The 17,943-nt window shown below is 43.2% G+C and overlaps 2 protein-coding genes across 7 annotated transcripts in view; both read right to left on the bottom strand.

Annotated features, from left to right (window-relative positions):
* The window catches only part of LOC145303651 (uncharacterized), a 637,407-nt gene that overhangs the window by 495,078 nt on the left and 124,386 nt on the right, over positions 1-17,943 (bottom strand). The window lies entirely within an intron of this gene.
* The window catches only part of LOC145303647 (uncharacterized), a 47,184-nt gene continuing 45,346 nt past the window's right edge, over positions 16,106-17,943 (bottom strand). For both annotated transcript variants that reach the window (XM_080145204.1, XM_080145205.1), the window contains exon 13: positions 16,106-16,733. In XM_080145204.1, coding sequence (XP_080001330.1) covers positions 16,656-16,733 — 78 coding nt within the window. In that variant the 3' untranslated portion in view covers positions 16,106-16,655. The remainder of the gene's footprint in view (positions 16,734-17,943) is intronic.

Below are 17,943 nucleotides of genomic sequence, written 5' to 3'. Positions count from 1 at the left end.
TGAAAAATTTTGGCTATTGAGAATTAGCTTTTGAGAGTTGGGTTTTTTATGTTTTCAATGAGAATAATTGGAAATATTAATTTTTGAGAGTTGAATTAGTTTTTTTTTTTTTTTAAATTGTGTTTTTTTTACCTCAGTCTGAAAACATTTCGCTTATCAACCTGAACAGATTTAGTGGGAGTTCAGTTGAGAATAATTAAAGACATTAATTACAGCGATTAATGGACTTTTGGGAAGAAATAGAATTTTACCTCAGTCGGGAAGGATTTCTTAATTACGAAATAAGGGTTAAAGAATCGCTATTTGAATGAGATTGATTGAAAATAATTATATTCACTAATTGAACTAATAATAATGAAATAATAATAAATTATATGGAGTGCACTCAACTTCACACGAAAAGTGACTTAATTAATTTTTTTTACTCGGCTTTGCGAGGGCCGCTAAACATTACGCATTTAAAAAAAAAAGAAATAGGTGTAACAAAGCCGGGCGACACCGGATAACCTTGCTTCCTAGGTTGAGGGTGAGTGGGATGGAGCTGGGCGAGAGGTCTCAGTCCCATCTCGTGAGAAACCAACGAATTGTCATCGGTTGACAAGTAAATTATCTGGAGTTCAAAAGGGCCAGATTAAAGATAAGCCAGATGTCGGGTTCGCGAGGAAAACGCAAGGAGGTCTGGGAAGGGTCGATGAGTAAAGTCGACGATCCGAGTGTAAATGATAACATGATTCACTTAAACCAACAAGTTGGAGGTGATGAGAGAGAAAGAATAAACCCGAAAACAATTGAATTAGTCATTCTAATTTTAAGGGAACAAATTGGTTAATTGCCTAGAGAGATAACTAATTCTCGGAATTGAATCGAGAGGGGGTCGGTTGGGAAGGAGAGAGAGAGAGAGAGAAAGAATTATGATTACCCGCCGAATAGAGAGATTGGGTCGACTACAGAAGGAAGGGGAGGATGACGTTTAATAAAACTACTGCGGAGATAGACAAAAGAGGAGAATCGGACAGTCTGTCGAACAGAGGAGTTGGGAAGCCACGCAGGCCGCCAGCCTCTTCTAATTGAGACGAAGAAAACTAACAAGACCGCCTCTTAGAGTTTTTGTTTAAATACACTGTGGGGGATGCATTCCAAGCCTGACGAAAGTATAAGGGACGAGCCGAGCCTTAATGTATACCGAATCACTAAATGAACAGCCTAAACTATCCTCATCGTTGTTGATTGTTTCCATTTATCCTTGTGAAGACTGCCCTTCGATTTCAGCATAACCAAACTTGACTTTCCAGCCGTCGCAGACAGAGAGAGACGGCCACCGACGAGAAGACGATCACGACAGAAATTACCAAGAATTCCCGATTGGGCGTTACAACACTACTAGACGGCCAGATACCAACGTCCAATTCGGAGAGACTCAATAGAGAGAGGGAGAGAGACGGATGCTTGTGCGGGGTCCGAGGCTCGAAGGAGCGAAAATATAGCCAACCGTCCTTAGGGTTAGTGCGCGTCGTTTTTCACCGTGCGCGCGACCCCTGCGAGGGAGAAAGGGTTATATTAATGGTACCGTGAAGCCAGAATGCCATACTGGTTGTCACGAAAAACAGCATCCAGATCTATCCAATAAATGATCACCGAGACGGAGGGAAGATCAGAAGAGATCAAAGAAAAAGAAAAGTAAACTAAACAGAACTTTTAGGGCTTAGCTAAGACCGTGCGGTCAAAAGCCAGCCTGTCAATTGCAGAAGTGCAGAAAAAGAGAAACAGAAGGACGAGAACAGCAAAAAGAGGTAGGAAAAAGATTTTCTTTTGGTTCCTTGTTGCTTCGCTCGTTTTTTTTTTACAGGTGCTTGTTGTCGGTGGGTTTTTTTTTTCTTTTTTTAATTGGTTGTGGTTCTAAGTGGGGATATTACTTGCGATAGGTTGTGGGGAAGAAGAAGGGAATTGGAGACCTTAAGAAGAGTGAACGAAGAGAAGCATTACTATAATGACCACCTCAGACGAAGGAGAAATAAATGAGCTAGAGGGCGTTAGTACCATAGGCGAAGGGCCCCTCGGGGGAGCAAAGAAGATGGATAAGCCCATAGGGGGGATAAGGATTCCGTCCTATGCGGGTGAACCCGCCGGACTGCAGGAGTGGCTAGCGATAATAGAAAAGAAGAGGGTGATATACGGACTAGAGGATTACGAGATGGTCCTGCTGGCTTTGGACAATGCTGCAGGACCGGTCTCAAAATTCATTGGGACAATATACGCCGTCAATCAAACCGTCACTTGGTCCGAGTTGCGCGGGGCACTGGTGAAACAATATGCCAGTGAGCGAACAGCAATTCAGGCGGTGCGAAAGTTAACATGACTGAAAATGTCGGACAAGGACGGCATCGACGAACTGGCAGAACGAATAGAGAGGCTGGCGGTGTTGGCGTTCCCGGATTAGAGGACGAGAGGCAGTGATGCCATACAGACGATACTGATTGATGCGTTTGTGGATGGTCTGAGTGACAAGGAGACCAGGAGAGATATTGTCAGGGCCCAGCCACTGTCCCTAGCGGGAGCTAAGGAATTAGCGTGGGCGAGTGTAAGGCTTGGAGAGAGAATAGAGAGGGGCGAAAACACTAGGAAACCCCAGAAGAAAGGGAAGCCCGGGTGGAAAGAAGGGGAAGAAGACTGGGAGGCGGAGGCCGATCCAAACAGAGAAGAATGCCACCTCGCGCATGGGTTTTACAAACCCACTCCCGGCAGATACGGACTGATTTGTGTGACCTGCCAGAGTGAGGGGCATCGGGCAGCGGAGTGTCCCACGAGATGGGGGAGACCACTTGATCCGGTTGGACCGAACTGCGACAAATGTGGGCAGTTCGGACACGAGAATAGGGGGTGCAGAATAGCTGGAGACAGGAGGTTGGGGGTCACTACACCCAATCATCGCGTACCACCCAGATATGAGGGAAGGAACCAGGGAAACGCCAGAGGGCCGCCCCGCCGAAGGTAACTGGCAGGGTGGCCCCAGTAAAGTCGAAATCAGTAGCGTGTTGGACGTGTGGGGAGAAGAACCACTTCTCCGCCAATTGCCGGCGGCGTCAATGTTGACAATGTGGAGAGCAGGGCCACTTAAGGAAGGGGTGCCCCTCTGGGAGGCGGCGCCGGGGCGGCGTGCGCCCACCCAGGGAGACAACTGTTAGGGACCGTCGGGAGCACCACGGCGATCCGAGGACGGATGGGTCACAAGGGGGTTTGTTGCTGCCCGCCCCCATGTCCTCGGTAGCGGGATACAGAATAAGGACCCCACAAATAGAGAGAGGGAGAGCCCAGGTGTTCTCCCTGCTCACTAAAAAAAAGGAACTCACATGCGGAGCGATTGTGGGAGGTGTGCGAGTGAAGGCACTGATAGATACTGGGGCATCGATCTCACTGTTGGGGAAAGAAACGTATCAAGGACTAGCGAGAAGGGGCAGACTAGAACCGTCGGACATAGCGATCAGCCAGGCAGATGGGAGCGAACTGCGGGTGGACGGAGTGGCATGGTTGCCCTTATGAGTAGCAGGGGGAGAGGACGAGTTTCCCTTGTATGTAACGCACGGGTTGTGCAGCGAATTGATCTTGGGGGAGGATTGGCTCTGAGCCAAGGGAGCCAGACTCAGTTTCGACCCTGCTGTACTGACGATAGGTGAAACGGAAATTCCCTTGGGAGGCGAAGAACACGACGAGTTGCCCATTTTGGCGAGCGCTGACATGAGGATTTCGCCTAGGATGACGATGTCTTGCGCCGGTAGGATTGAAACGGGGAAGGAAATAAAAAGGGGATTAGTCCAGATATCGCCCGTAGAGAAATACATGGATAATGAAGAGGGAGTGACGGTGAGCGAATCGGTTGTCCAAGCGTCGGGGACGATACCGGTGTTGATGCTCAACACATCGGGAAAGACGATCCGAATAGCTAAGGGAGAAGAGTTAGCATATTGCCGCCCAGTGAAGAGGACAGAAAGGGTACGGTTAGAGGAGATCCCCAGAAAGGAAGGGAGGCCGAGAGCTGAACGATTGGGAGATGAGGACATTGTGGTTCCCGGACCATACAGAATAAGGACCAAACAACTGTTAGAGGATAACCGAGACGTGATAGCCTTGACTGATAGAGAGTTGGGACAGACCAAGACGGTGGAGATGGGAATTGACACAGGGGACCACCCGCCCATAAGGATGAGACCGTATAGAACCCCGATACACAAGAGAAAATTGGCCGAGGAGGCAGTGGCGGATATGTTGGAGGCAGGGATAATAGAAAGGTCCAGCTCCCCGTGGAGTTTCCCCATAGTTATTGTTGAGAAGAAGGATGGAGGTCACCGGTTTTGCGTTGACTTCCGAAGACTGAACGCCGTCACTAAACCATTGGCGGTACCCTTGCCGCTTATAGACGACATACTAGCCTTACTGGGGAGGTCCACCTGTTTTTCGACCCTGGATCTGACGTCTGGATATTGGCAGGTGGCACTAGAGCAGAAGGATCAAGAGAAGACGGCCTTTGCCTGTCATGCGGGGCTGTTTCAGTTTAGAGTGATGCCTTTGGGTTGTCGAATGCGCCAGGGGTATTCACCCAGTTGATGTCAATAGTATTGCGAGGCCTGGAAGATTTTGCCATGGCCTACCTGGATGACATACTGGTATTTTCGAAAAATGAGCACTTCGAACACCTGCAGAGGGTGTTCGATAGACTAAGGGAACACGGGTTGAAGCTGAAGCTACCCAAGTGTCAGTTCTTGAAGGATAAGACGAAGTACTTGGGGTTTATAATAGACAGGGACGGGATTCGCCCGGACATGGACAAGGTCGAGGTCATTCGAGCCATGCTGGAACCCAAAACGGTGAGGCAGGTCCGCGGATTCATAGGTGCAATAGATTATTACCGACGATTCGTGCCCGCATTCAGCCGATTAGCGGGACCTTTGGTAGCACTAACAAAGAAATATGCCCGATTCAAGTGGATGGAAGACTGCCAAAAGGCCTTCGAGGCCCTTAAAGAACAACTGACCGCGGTGCCACTGCTGACCTACCCTGACCTGAGCAGGCCTATGGTGTTGTACACCGATGCCAGTGATAGGTGCGTGGGGGCGGTGTTGACCCAGCCTTGCCCCGAGAGGGACGGCCCAATACCAGGGATACCCGAGGAGGTGCCTGTGTATTTCCTGTCACATAGATTGTCAGAGACCCAGCAGAGATGGCCGGTGATAGAGAAAGAGGCATTTACAATCATATATGCGGTGCAGAAACTAGACTACTATCTGAATCGAGCTGTCTTTACTATCAAGACGGACCATAAACCACTCAAACACTTGTTGGAGGCCGACTGGACGAACAAAAAATACAACAGTGGGCCTTGAAGCTTAGCGGCTATCAGTGTAAGATAGAATACCTGGCCGGTAGGGACAACACCTGCGCAGATCTGCTGTCCCAGATACCGGAGAAGTTGGAGACCGAGTCGGTCAAGTTGGAACCGGGCGTGGACGATAAGGCATATCAGATAAACGTCATAAATTCTCATCGAAAGGGCCAGCGGCCTGAGTGGGGAAGTAGTGATGAGGAGGAACCAGAAACGATCAGGGACCCCCACTGGAGGAGCCTCATCGAGAAAGCTCAAGAGGATCAAGAAATAGCTAGTCTCCGAGCTAGCGTAGAGAAGGGTACAGCGACCAGATTTGTAATACAAGAGGGGGTGCTGTGTTATCTCTCCCAGAGGGAGGGCCGAGTGAGCGCCAAGCTGGTCGTGCCAGAGGGGTTGAGAGGGGAAATATTGACCCAGTGCCACGAGGGAACTGGGCACATGGGGATCGAGAAGACATACGAATTGATAGGCCGGAATTATTACTGGCCGAGGCTGTACCAGGACATGATGGCCCACCTGGAGAGCTGCCGCACCTGCCTACTCCAGAGTAGGAGTGGAAGATCGGCCCCTCTGATGGAAACAGACGTGCCGAGTTTTCCGTTTCAAAAGGTGAGCATGGATATCTCAGGGCCATATGGAGAAACCACCGCGGGTAATCTCTACATACTTAGCTTCGTGGACTAGTTGATGAACTGGCCGGAGGCATTCGCCATACCAGATAAACGGGCACAAACTGTGTCCCATATAATACTATCCGAGATATTTCCCCGATATGGAGCCCCAGAACAGCTGGTCACGGATAACGGACCAGAGAATGTGAACCAGATCATGGCCGAGACGTTGCGAGGTCTGAACGTCCAGCACGTGACTACCTCTGTGTATCGGCCCCAAAGTAACGCCAAGGTCGAGCGGTTCCACGGGACCCTGGCTGATGTGCTGGCCAAACTAGCTGAGGGCAACAGAGAGAATTGGGATTTATATCTTCCCCAAGCACTGGCGGCGGTAAGATTCACTATGAATGAAACCACGAAGGCCGCCCCTTATTACTTGCTGTTTGGATGGGACGTGGTGTTGCCTATCGATAACTTGCTGAAACCACGCCGCAAATACCTGGGGGAAGACCACCATAAGTTGATTTTAGAAAAGCAGCACCAGATTTTTACCCAAGTTAGGAGGAGGGTCCAGAGGGCCCAGCAAAAAAGGAATGAACGAGTAAATAAGGGAAGGAAGGAAGTTGGCTTACAAGTGGGGGACCCGGTATACTACAGGTTGCCCCTAAGAGAAGGGAAGTTAGACCAGAGATGGGCCCCCTTTTACCGGATCGTACAGCAGACGGGACCGGTATCCTTTGTCATCTGGGACCAGGTGGCGGGGAAAACGAAATGAGTGCATGTCAATGATCTAAAGCTGGCAGAAGTGGAAGGATGGGAAGAGCCAGAGCCCATAAGAGCGAAGAGGAGGAAAATGAGACGGACCACTCTCGTGGACCCAGAGGGAGTGGAATCCGATAGTGAATCAGAGTGGGGAGGAGCGGGATGTCAGTTTCCCCCTCCAGCTGGTGACAGGCTTGTAAAGGAGGCGACGACCTCCTCGAGGGAGGGAGCTAAGACGGCTCCCACGGACAGAGGAGGTCGGATCGGTGAGAATCAGGGATTAATCCCGGGGGATGCACCGAGCGAGTGGGAAGAAGAGGATGAAGTCCCCCTTGCTCGGCTCCAGGAGAAGTGCGAAAGGGAGAAGGAAACATTGGGCGTCGAGAAGGAATTGCCCCTGAAGTTAAGGCTAAGAGGAGTAGACCACCCCGGGGGACCAGAATAGAAGGAAGAAGAATGGTAGTGAAGAGAAGGAAAGCTATAATTATTATTTTTTTTCTGTTGATTAGCCACCTTGGGGAAGCGGCGGTGCACCGCCGGGCCATCATGTGTGCGGAAGGGCCCTCGTGCATGTGAGGGGCCTGGAGGGCGTGGCGTTCGCGACTCTCGGATGTGCTGAGGAAGCGAGAATAGTCTGATGTTGAGAGTGATTTTAAAGCCTTTAAACTGTCGAGTAGGGACAAAAATGATTGGAACAGGTTGGAAAGAGTTTAACAGTGAGAGTGATTTTAAAGCCTTTAAACTGTCGAGTAGGGACAAAATGATTGGAACAGGTTGGAAAGAGTTTAACAGTCAGAGTGATTTTAAAGCATTTAAACTGTCGAGTAATGACAGAAGGATTGAAACAGGTTGGAAGGAATTTGACAGTCAGAGTGGTTCTAAAGTCTTTCGAGTAATGACAGAGTGATTGGAACCTGTTGGAAAGAGTCTAACATAGAGAGCTCAGACCGGTTCTCTACTTGTATCATTTCAGGAATGTATGGACGAAAAGTAGTGGTACTATTGGCGGCCTTAGCGGTAGCAAGTATGTGGGAGCAGAGCCGGAATACCGTGTTTAAAAAGACCAGTGAAGTAGTGATCACCAGATCAAGGTGGTTGGTCACGCTAGTGATAGACCTGCAGCCGTATAGAGTGGTGATCGCGCGGTTGAGTGAACAAGCGGCCAAATTGGCCAAGATCGAGAGCCAAATAATCCAAGAATATGGGGGTCGTAGCGAGTACGTGCAGTTACTGGCCTCCCTGAGGAGGGAGACCATCGTAATGGAGGCTCAGTGGGAGGATATGCGGTTCTACCTAAAGGAGGTAGAGTTGCTCCGAACGAAACCGAAGAGATCGGTGCTGCCGATAGTGGGAAAGGCCCTCCACGTATTGTTTGGGACGGTATCCGAGAGTGATGTAAGGATCATTCGGAGGAGATTGGAACAGGTCGAGAAGGACCAGGGGGTGTTGGCACACGTAGCCGAAGAGAGCGTATCGATCCTAAATGTTACCAGGTTAGAACTGGCCAAGAACAGGGCCAGCATAGGGAGGCTGTTTTCCCAGATTCGAGGATTCAAGGAAGAGGTAGCGAATATAACCCAGCTGATATCCACGGAATTACGAGAGTTGGATGGTTTTGTGCAGAGGTACCTGCAATTGTTAGCCATAACGAACAGGGTCCATCAGACAGGGCGACAGGTAATGATACAATTGGAACACGTGCGGGCGCAGCTGGATATGTTGTCCTTGGGACATTTGTCGCCGAGTATAGTGGCTCCAGGGAGGTTAAGAGAAGTGCTGTTGGAGATACAGTCGAAGTTGCCCCCCCACTTGAGACTGCCGGTAGACCCCACTGAACGGTTATGGAGATACTATAATGTCCTAGGCTGCGTTACACTGTTGGAAGAGGATAGACTCGTTGTACTAGTGTCGATCCCCTTGTTGGACCACGACAGTACTTTCGAGATATACCAAGTCATGAACCTAGCCATGCCCTACCCCAGAGCGGACCAGAAGCTAGGGGCAGTGGCTAGATATAAGATGGAAACGGACTTTATCGCGTTAAACATGGTAAGAACAAGATTCATGTTGCTGACCGGTGAGGAAGCCGGCCGATGCAGGGCTGACACCCTTGGAACGTGTGGGTCAACCAGCCCCATTTATGTAGTGAGTCGATACCGGTTATGCGTACTAGAGCTGTTTAGAAAAAACGAACCGGGGATCAAAGAGAGTTGCGAGGTAGAAATCTTAACGAAGGTGACATTACCTTCCGCAGGGGGGTGTCCGACGGGATTTGGGCGGTGGTAACCCAAGAGGGAATAGAGTTAACCCGAGTTTGTGACGGGAAGCCCCCGAGAACAGTGAGAGTCGCTGCGCCATTGTCTGTTATCGAGCTACCCATGGGTTGTGCCTTGCCCCCGTACTATCAGGCGGAAGAGAGATTCGAAAATAGGGGGTCTCTTAAGAAGCTAATAGAAACCAACTCCAGCGGTTGGGTGGAGCTATGGGAACCAATAATAAGGGAATTCCCCAATATTACCTTACAGAAGATGCCCGAAGTGTTGGGACCAATCGAAAAAATCAGTCTAGAGAAATTGAGGTTTAAATTAAGCCGAGTCGGTAGGGAAGAGTCAGGAGGGAGGCCAGAAGTGGTTGGAAAAATAGCTTGGCCGATCATGAGTATTCTAATGGTAGTGATAGTTTTAGCCGTTTTGGTAAGGTATCTATGGGGAGGATGGAGGAGATTACGTGATGGTAACCCGCCGACGACAACGCACCAGAGCGGAGCGGGGATACCAATGAGCGCCCTTTCTCGCGGCGTGGAAGAAGAGCCTGAGTTGCGGCTATCAGAGAATCAAGCCGAGGACCTGGTAAACCAGATCCGCGTTGAGGAGGAACCCAAGCCGGCAGTGAGACCCTCGAAAATCGTCCAGCGACCCAGGACGAAAAGGAAGTAAGAGAGACAGGGAAATCTATATCCCCAGGTGATTTTGTGACATAAACTGTACATGGCTTCTTATGTGAAGAGAGGGAGAGGGGACCACCGGAGGATTCCTTGTGTGTGTGTTTTTTTTTTTCTCTTTTCTTTATTGGATTTTGGGTACCTCACTGAAGAGGAAAAGAGAAGATCCTTCCTTTACCGCACGCTAACTATTGAGTAATTCAAGGAAAAATGATTTTTTTTTTGTTTTGGTTGTTATATTTTTTTTTTTTTTTTTTTGCTTGCATGCTTCGGATTAAAGAACGATTTCGCGAGACAAAGAAGGGAAGGAATCTATGAATTGAACTTATCAATGTTGTCCTTATGACACTTAGGAAGAGGAAGGGAAAATGGACTCAACGACCCTACCTTATCAATTGCATGCTAACTGTTGAGTCGCTATGAACTCTTTGTTTTTTAATTGTTTTGAACAAAAATGCAGACGAAATGAGATGAAAAAGAAATTTGCAAAATTTTCGAGACGAACAATTTTATGCATATCAGATGGACCGTTAATCCAAGAACATTTTTTTTTTTTTCTCTTTCTATTTTATTTTGTTTGGTTCCTCCTATTTTATTAATTATCTTCTTTTGCATGCTGAAAGAGAAGAAAGATTTTTTTTTTCCCCTCGTCGGGTTCTCAACTGTGAAAAAAAAACGGGGGAATGGAATGCAACCCACACGCCTACCTACATACATAAGTACATATACGACCCACACTGGTTCGGAGCAGAAGCTAGAGGCAGGGGACGTGCGTGTAATTGATGACAATGACACGAAAAACGGGGGGTCGTATTTGACGAAGCCGGGCGACACCAGATAACCTTGCTTCCTAGGTTGAGGGTGAGTGGGATGGAGCTGGGCGAGAGGTCTCAGTCCCATCTCGTGAGAAACCAACGAATTGTCATCGGTTGACAAGTAAATTATCTGGAGTTCAAAAGGGCCAGATTAAAGATAAGCCAGATGTCGGGTTCGCGAGGAAAACGCAAGGAGGTCTGGGAAGGGTCAACGAGTAAAGTCGACGATCCGAGTGTAAATGATAACATGATTCACTTAAACCAACAAGTTGGAGGTGATGAGAGAGAAAGAATAAACCCGAAAACAATTGAATTAGTCATTCTAATTTTAAGGGAACAAATTGGTTAATTGCCTAGAGAGATAACTAATTCTCGGAATTGAATCGAGAGGGGGTCGGTTGGGAAGGAGAGAGAGAGAGAGAGAAAGAATTATGATTACCCACCGAATAGAGAGATTGGGTCGACTACAGAAGGAAGGGGAGGATGACGTTTAATAAAACTACTGCGGAGATAGACAAAAGAGGAGAATCGGACAGTCTGTCGAACAGAGGAGTTGGGAAGCCACGCAGGCCGCCAGCCTCTTCTAATTGAGACGAAGAAAACTAACAAGACCGCCTCTTAGAGTTTTTGTTTAAATACACTGTGGGGGATGCATTCCAAGCCTGACGAAAGTATAAGGGACGAGCCGAGCCTTAATGTATACCGAATCACTAAATGAACAGCCTAAACTATCCTCATCGTTGTTGATTGTTTCCATTTATCCTTGTGAAGACTGCCCTTCAATTTCAGCATAACCAAACTTGACTTTCCAGCCGTCGCAGACAGAGAGAGACGGCCACCGACGAGAAGACGATCACGACAGAAATTACCAAGAATTCCCGATTGGGCGTTACAACACTAGACGGCCAGATACCAACGTCCAATTCGGAGAGACTCAATAGAGAGAGGGAGAGAGACGGATGCTTGTGCGGGGTCCGAGGCTCGAAGGAGCGAAAATATAGCCAACCGTCCTTAGGGTTAGTGCGCGTCGTTTTTCACCGTGCGCGCGCGACCCCTGCAAGGTTGAAAGGGTTATATAGGGGCTGATGGTAGAGGGGGGGGCATGTGCCGTTGTAATGATTGTCTGGTGGCTCTCGGTTTTGGATCCGACCGGGAGTGACCTGATACCAATGGCGATGCTCCGCCCTGCATAGGCCCTGTAGTCATTCATAGGTGTGGTGTACGGGAATGGGATGGAGAAGTAGGTGTACTATGAATGATATGTATACAATGCGTAGTAATGTATGCTGCTGATTAGGGCTGCATACCCTTTATTTGCAAGACTGTGTTATTATTAACGAAGTGAAAAAAAATCTTGTGATTCGTGACTGAAACTCTGTGAAAAATAAATTTGAATTATGATTGAATTTCTGAAAAAGAAATGGAAAAGGGGAAATAACTCTTATAAAACCCTTGAAAAAAAGGTGGGGCCAAAACTTTTCAAACAAGGGAAGTAACTCTTATGAGCTAATTGGTGAACTTTTTGCATTTTATTGAGTGACATTTATAAATGGTGATTATCTTTGAATTATTAATGCGAATTGTGAAAAAAAAAAAAAAAGAAACTTCATTAGCTGATGAACTCTTAACTTTTACATTACTTATGAACTTTTGATTTTCTTAAACGAGTGAACTGACTTTCTTATGAACTTTTGAATGGAAAAGGGGGAGAACACTGATTCAAGGGTGGATATTGGATTGTGTGTATGCTATCTTTTTCTTGACGGGTAATTTGATGATGGAGAGAGGGGTCTCTAGAAAAAAAAATCTGATGACGAACTGTGAAAGGGACTGAACGGAATGTTGAGAAATTAGACTCCATTGGTTCTATTGAAGCAACGGGTCTAAGGGGGGCAAATGTAACCTAATTGACCTAAGGGAGTGTTTTGCTTCCCATTTGGGAGATCACACCTCTCAGGGACCTGTGGGAGACCGCATAACTATATTAAGATAGCTTAATAGATCCTGAGCAACGGTGGATATCCCAAGATTTGAATTTAAATGTATAGATATAAATTGTTTTATTGTTTGAAAATCGGAGGTATATTTATTATTTGAGACAACAGGAAATGTGAGAATGTTAGAATAATCGACTGTACTTGTCGACCTAGAAAATCCTTCAGACTATGACTGTCTGAATGATAGGATGTGACCTCTTAAGGTCATGGGCATTGAATGTTGATTTTGGCCCCAGATTTCAAAAATCTCGACTATAAGTTGAGCTGCATACATGCAATCCGCACTGCGTGTCGTAATTTGACTGGCTTAGGAGACTTTCCACTCCGACCCCCCCCCCTCCTATACAATTTTAACCTGCTCGAAGATTAAGCAGAGTTCCATTTTGATTCCAAGGGGTACAGATTGTGTGGAGACTCGCCGTTCCCTGAAGACGTGACGAACACGCCCCTCCTCCGACCCGTCTGAGGCTATCTCCGAAGAGAAGAGAGATTTGAGACTTATAAAACTTACTAAGAAGTGAACCATATATTTTTAAAAAAAAATCTGTAATATATTTTGTGAAAGTAGAATAGAATTCAAGCGTCTGTTGTCCTTCTTGCCTGCATGAGTTTTGTTATTCGTTTTCAGCATACCAGATTCAATGTGACATCCTCTAGAAGTACTAGATGACACAAGCCAAATTTTCGAAGATCAGGAGTCCTTACGTAACTTCATAAGAGAGTGTTACACTGTGAAAATCAAGCTTTAGTAGGGTGTAATTCCTGTTGTAGCTGTTCATTTGAACCTGAAATCATACAAATTGGTCAGCCATCTCATAAGATGTATAGCAATAACATATTGAATTTTCAAGAGTCTATGACAATTTTAAATACCTGTACAACAAAAAGTCTGAAAACTTATTGAAGGCAACTCGTAGTTGCTTCATTTGTGAGACATATTAAATTATTGTTTACTAATAAAAAAATGTTGTCAATGTCAAAGTTATCAGAAACCAGAAATGAGTTATCTCTCTTTTTGAATCTCACCATGTGCTTAATATTTTGTCCCCAAGAAACTAAGGTATTTATTTTTCTACAAGTAAACAATAATTTCATGTTTCACAGATAAGTCAACTGGCTAGTTTTAAATCTATCTTTTTATTTGTTTAGTTTGATAAGCATAGTTTGATAAGCAAACCCCTAAATTCTTTAGGAATGTCTCTGAAAGAAATTTCACTCTAAATAAGTTGCATAACTTAAATAAGAATTTACCATTATCAACTATTAAAAAGTGTGTTCTTGATATACTTTGAAAATTTAAAAAACCAAAGACAAGCGGCAAAAGTTGTGTTAATCAAATCACATTCTTGCAAAGTTTTCTTTGTGAAAATATTTATTTATTTACATGGAAATGATATCAATAAATTGAGAAATGATCTGAAATACAATATGAAAAGATAAAAAGCAATACAATAACATTATGTGTGTGAATTTTTAAGAGGAGGATTGATAATTTGTATTATTTGGATAATTCAAACTACTGTTCTCATCTTGAGTATTATTCACACAACGTTTCGATCAATGTAACCTCTAACCTTCTTCAGGTGTATCTGCCAAACTCAAGAGTCTTTCTTGAAAAATTAGGAATTTGCACGGAATTTCAAACGCAACCCATTATTTAATACATGGGGTAGATTACTCTCAATCCATCAGCCATGACTGGGAAGAAAATTAAAATACATATGTAGTAATCTATAATATAAATCTTACCTGTCTGTTTAAATGTACGTATGCATGTATGTTTGTCTGCCTAAAACTTTTGATGGAAGCGACAGATTTTCACGAGATCAGTATCGTTTTGAAGCTCGACCATTCAGACAACAAATACCAAAAAATTGGCTAAATACATTAATTACTTCACCCTCAACTGAGCACTTTTCTACAAGGAGGGGTCGCTTTTTTCACCGATATTTTCAAAAGTCATCCCCTCTTTTTGATTGACTAGCCTTAATTTAAACCTTCACCACTTCTGGTTTGGCTATGAACGCAACAGCAAAGACGTCACATATTTTTTTACATTCTTTTCCTCCTTTGTGGTACGGGTTCGAGCCTGTCTGCCTACTACCACTTTTTTTTTTTTGCTCAACACACACCTCCAAACACCTGGGCAACGCCAGACACCTAGGCTAATAAGTGATAATCTTTAATGATAAGTAGTAAGCTACTTATCTTCTACATCTATAAACAAGAATAGGTTTAAAGCTCTCAAAATATATTACTAGAATAGTGCAGACGATACTAAGGATAAAATTGCAAATTTCTTAAATTACTTAAGACTGATACTCAGTCATGGCCGATGATTTGAGAGCATGCTACCCCTCATGGATTAAAGAGTTTCATTCAAAATTCTGTGCAGAATCCCAGAGTTTGACATCAAGATTCTTCAGCTTGACAAGTCATACCTGAAGAAGCTCGGAGGTTACATTGCAACTCACACTGAAGATGAGAACAGTAGTCTGAATAAGACAAAACACAATATCATTCATTTTTTATAGAATAGATGGCATAAAAAAAATGTTTTTTTGAATTGATGTGTTGAGTCTATGAAATGAAATCTTTTGCATCAACAATGGATTAAAAGAAAAAAAAGATGTAATGATGATGTCCGTTATGATGAATGATGAAAAGATACAATTAAAACTGATAAAATGTATCGTAATTTTTTAGATGATGGTTTGATAATTTGTATTATGTGTATCTTTCAGACTACCGTTCTCATATTGGATGTAATTTTCACAAAATTTCAACCAGTGCAACTCCGACCTTTTTCAAGTACATCTTGCCCACAAGGGCTCATGGCTACATGCCAAGTAGTAATAAGTTCTATGTGACAGTCTTCTGGAGGGTGAAGGTTCAATCCTTAGTATGGGCAATACTAAGAATACACTTACTAATTATTTAAGACTTCTATCTGATCATAATTGATAGAAAGAAAATAAACTACTAGATTAAATATTCTGTACAGATTTCTGAGTTTGACATCAAAATTTTTGAGTTTGACAAGATGTACCTGAAAAAAGTCGGGGGTTACATTGACCGACACCTTGTGAGAATAACACCTACAATGAGAACAATAATTTGAACCCCAAATTAATAAAATCCTGCATTCAAATGACAACTGCAGATTGCGGATTTTATTAAGGATTTCAGAAGAAAAAAAAAACTTAAGCACTTGTCCAGAACTACTCTCCCTATAAAAAAACAAAAATAAAGAAAAATCTGTATGATGTACGTAGCTGTGATGGAAAGAAAATATCATTCTCCAAAATTCACATAAATTGATCAAGTAGCTTTATTTTTATAAAGAAAAGCATTTTAAAATAAATTTGAATTTTTCCAATGCCTTCCCCCTTCCCATGTTAAGAATGGCTTTCTAAAATCTCGATTTGGAGTTATCTCCCTTGTTCCTTCAAGATGTTTTCAAGATTACATTGCGAGATCATTGTTTATAGTTTAGTCATAAAATTTGATTTTCTTATTATAAAGTAAAACTACTTGATGAATTTATGTGATTTTTAGTGTAAGATAATTTCTTTCCATCACGGGTATGTATATCCAATAGATTTTTTCATTTTTTTTTTTTTTTTTTTTTTTTTAGATGGGGGGCTGGGATTCTGGGCAAGTACCTAAAGTTATATCACCAAATTAAACTTTGATGAGTCACTCAGAGGAGAAACAAAAAGTAGTTATAACATTAATAATATTAACTTCATCATTCACTCATTTCAAAACAGCTGAGCTTAATTAGTTGAAAAATACACCCCCCACACACAATCATACAATACACAATTATATACCTACACACACACACATACAATTATACAACACATGCACACACACAATAATGCATACGTATATCACATATCAATGCTCAACCGTTGGTGAATGAATCCCTGATATTTCACTTTATGCTATATATTCTTAATTTCAGCCAACTTAGTGGACTAGAAAGAATTTCATTTAATTTTAAATGTGTAAACTCTCAAATCCAGATGTTTGTAGTTTCCTTCCAGATAAAAACAGATGTAATCTTTACAAAAGATGATAAATCCAAATAAGAGAAATAGTTTTTTCTTATCTTTTTTTTTTTTTTTTAAATCTTTTTTTTAAATGTTATCTGCTTCCATCAAATCCATCAGAAGAATCTGGGTGTAACTTTCTCAATAACAAATCGATATCCGTCTGATAGATCTGTAACGACAAAAAAAAAAAAAAAAAAAAAAAGAAATGCATTAAATATTTTACTTCAGAGAGTTGAGGACATACATTCCATGGAGAATCTTTGGAAACAGCTTGAAGGAACAAGGGAGATAACTATTTCAGTCAACTATTCCTCTGGCCTTCGTCAAGTTGTTAACCGCGACGGGGTAGGAATGTTGAATCTTCAATTGTATCTTCATAATAGTAATTACTGAAGATACAGATGAAGATTCAGCATTCTTATCCCGTCGCGGTTAACAACCTGATGAAGACCAGAGGAATAGTTAGCCGAAACGTTGTTAAACAACAACTATAAAAGATGAGGATAATAGTCTGCAAATAAATAAAGAAAATACAGTAAAGGTATTATAACGAAAACTTATTTGAAAATACGTCATTTGAGATCAAAATTAAAAATTCCACAAGTACTTTCTTCTCAACCTAAAACAAATATAATTTTCATTCTAGTCACACTGAAAAGCTGTGATATAATGAAACAGTCTGTGAATGACTACATATGTCCCCTTTCACCACTTTGTAGGTTAAGCACTATGTTAAGTGAAATTGCCGTCTACTATCTATATAATATTCTGCTTGTTTCTTCCTTAGTTTTCGAAAAAGGCCTAATGCAACTTTTACAATTTTTTAAAACCAAACAGCTTCAAAACAAGCTAAATTTGCCAAATTTGGCTTTAAAAAAAAACAATCTGGCAACTCTGGATAAGAATATGAGTGACCGTCCTTTAATGTAGCCTCAGTTTTGAATATCATTATAATAATATATCACCACTGTTGTAATGGTGTGAGAAAGGAACTCTTCATAATTTCGAGATTCAGCATTTCTTCACCAAGGAAGAAGTCAGCAAAACGTTATGTAAAAAAAAAGGGAACATTCGAAAGAAATAGGAAAAAAAAAAAGAACATTATCTGCCAAGAGTTGCTGGACTGAAGGAGAAAAATTAAAGATCGTCTCTTAAAATATGATTTCATTATTTGTACTGAATTATGTAGCACAATATTATTTTCTGAATATTTATTAGTAATTATTAATTTATCCCATTTAGTTCTATATTTAAAATACGTTGGACACTATTTTCATAGAGATGTTAATAAACTCATATTTGCAGCATGTTATTGGTTTTTTCTGTCAAAAAACTATTTTTGCATTATCCAGAAAAATATCTGCTCCTTCAAAACATAC

Source organism: Euprymna scolopes, chromosome 19, assembly GCF_053919585.1.
Source record: "Euprymna scolopes isolate OS-2025 chromosome 19, ASM5391958v1, whole genome shotgun sequence".
Taxonomy (NCBI): Eukaryota; Metazoa; Mollusca; class Cephalopoda; order Sepiida; family Sepiolidae; genus Euprymna; species Euprymna scolopes.
This window is presented reverse-complemented; position numbering and strand designations above follow the sequence as displayed.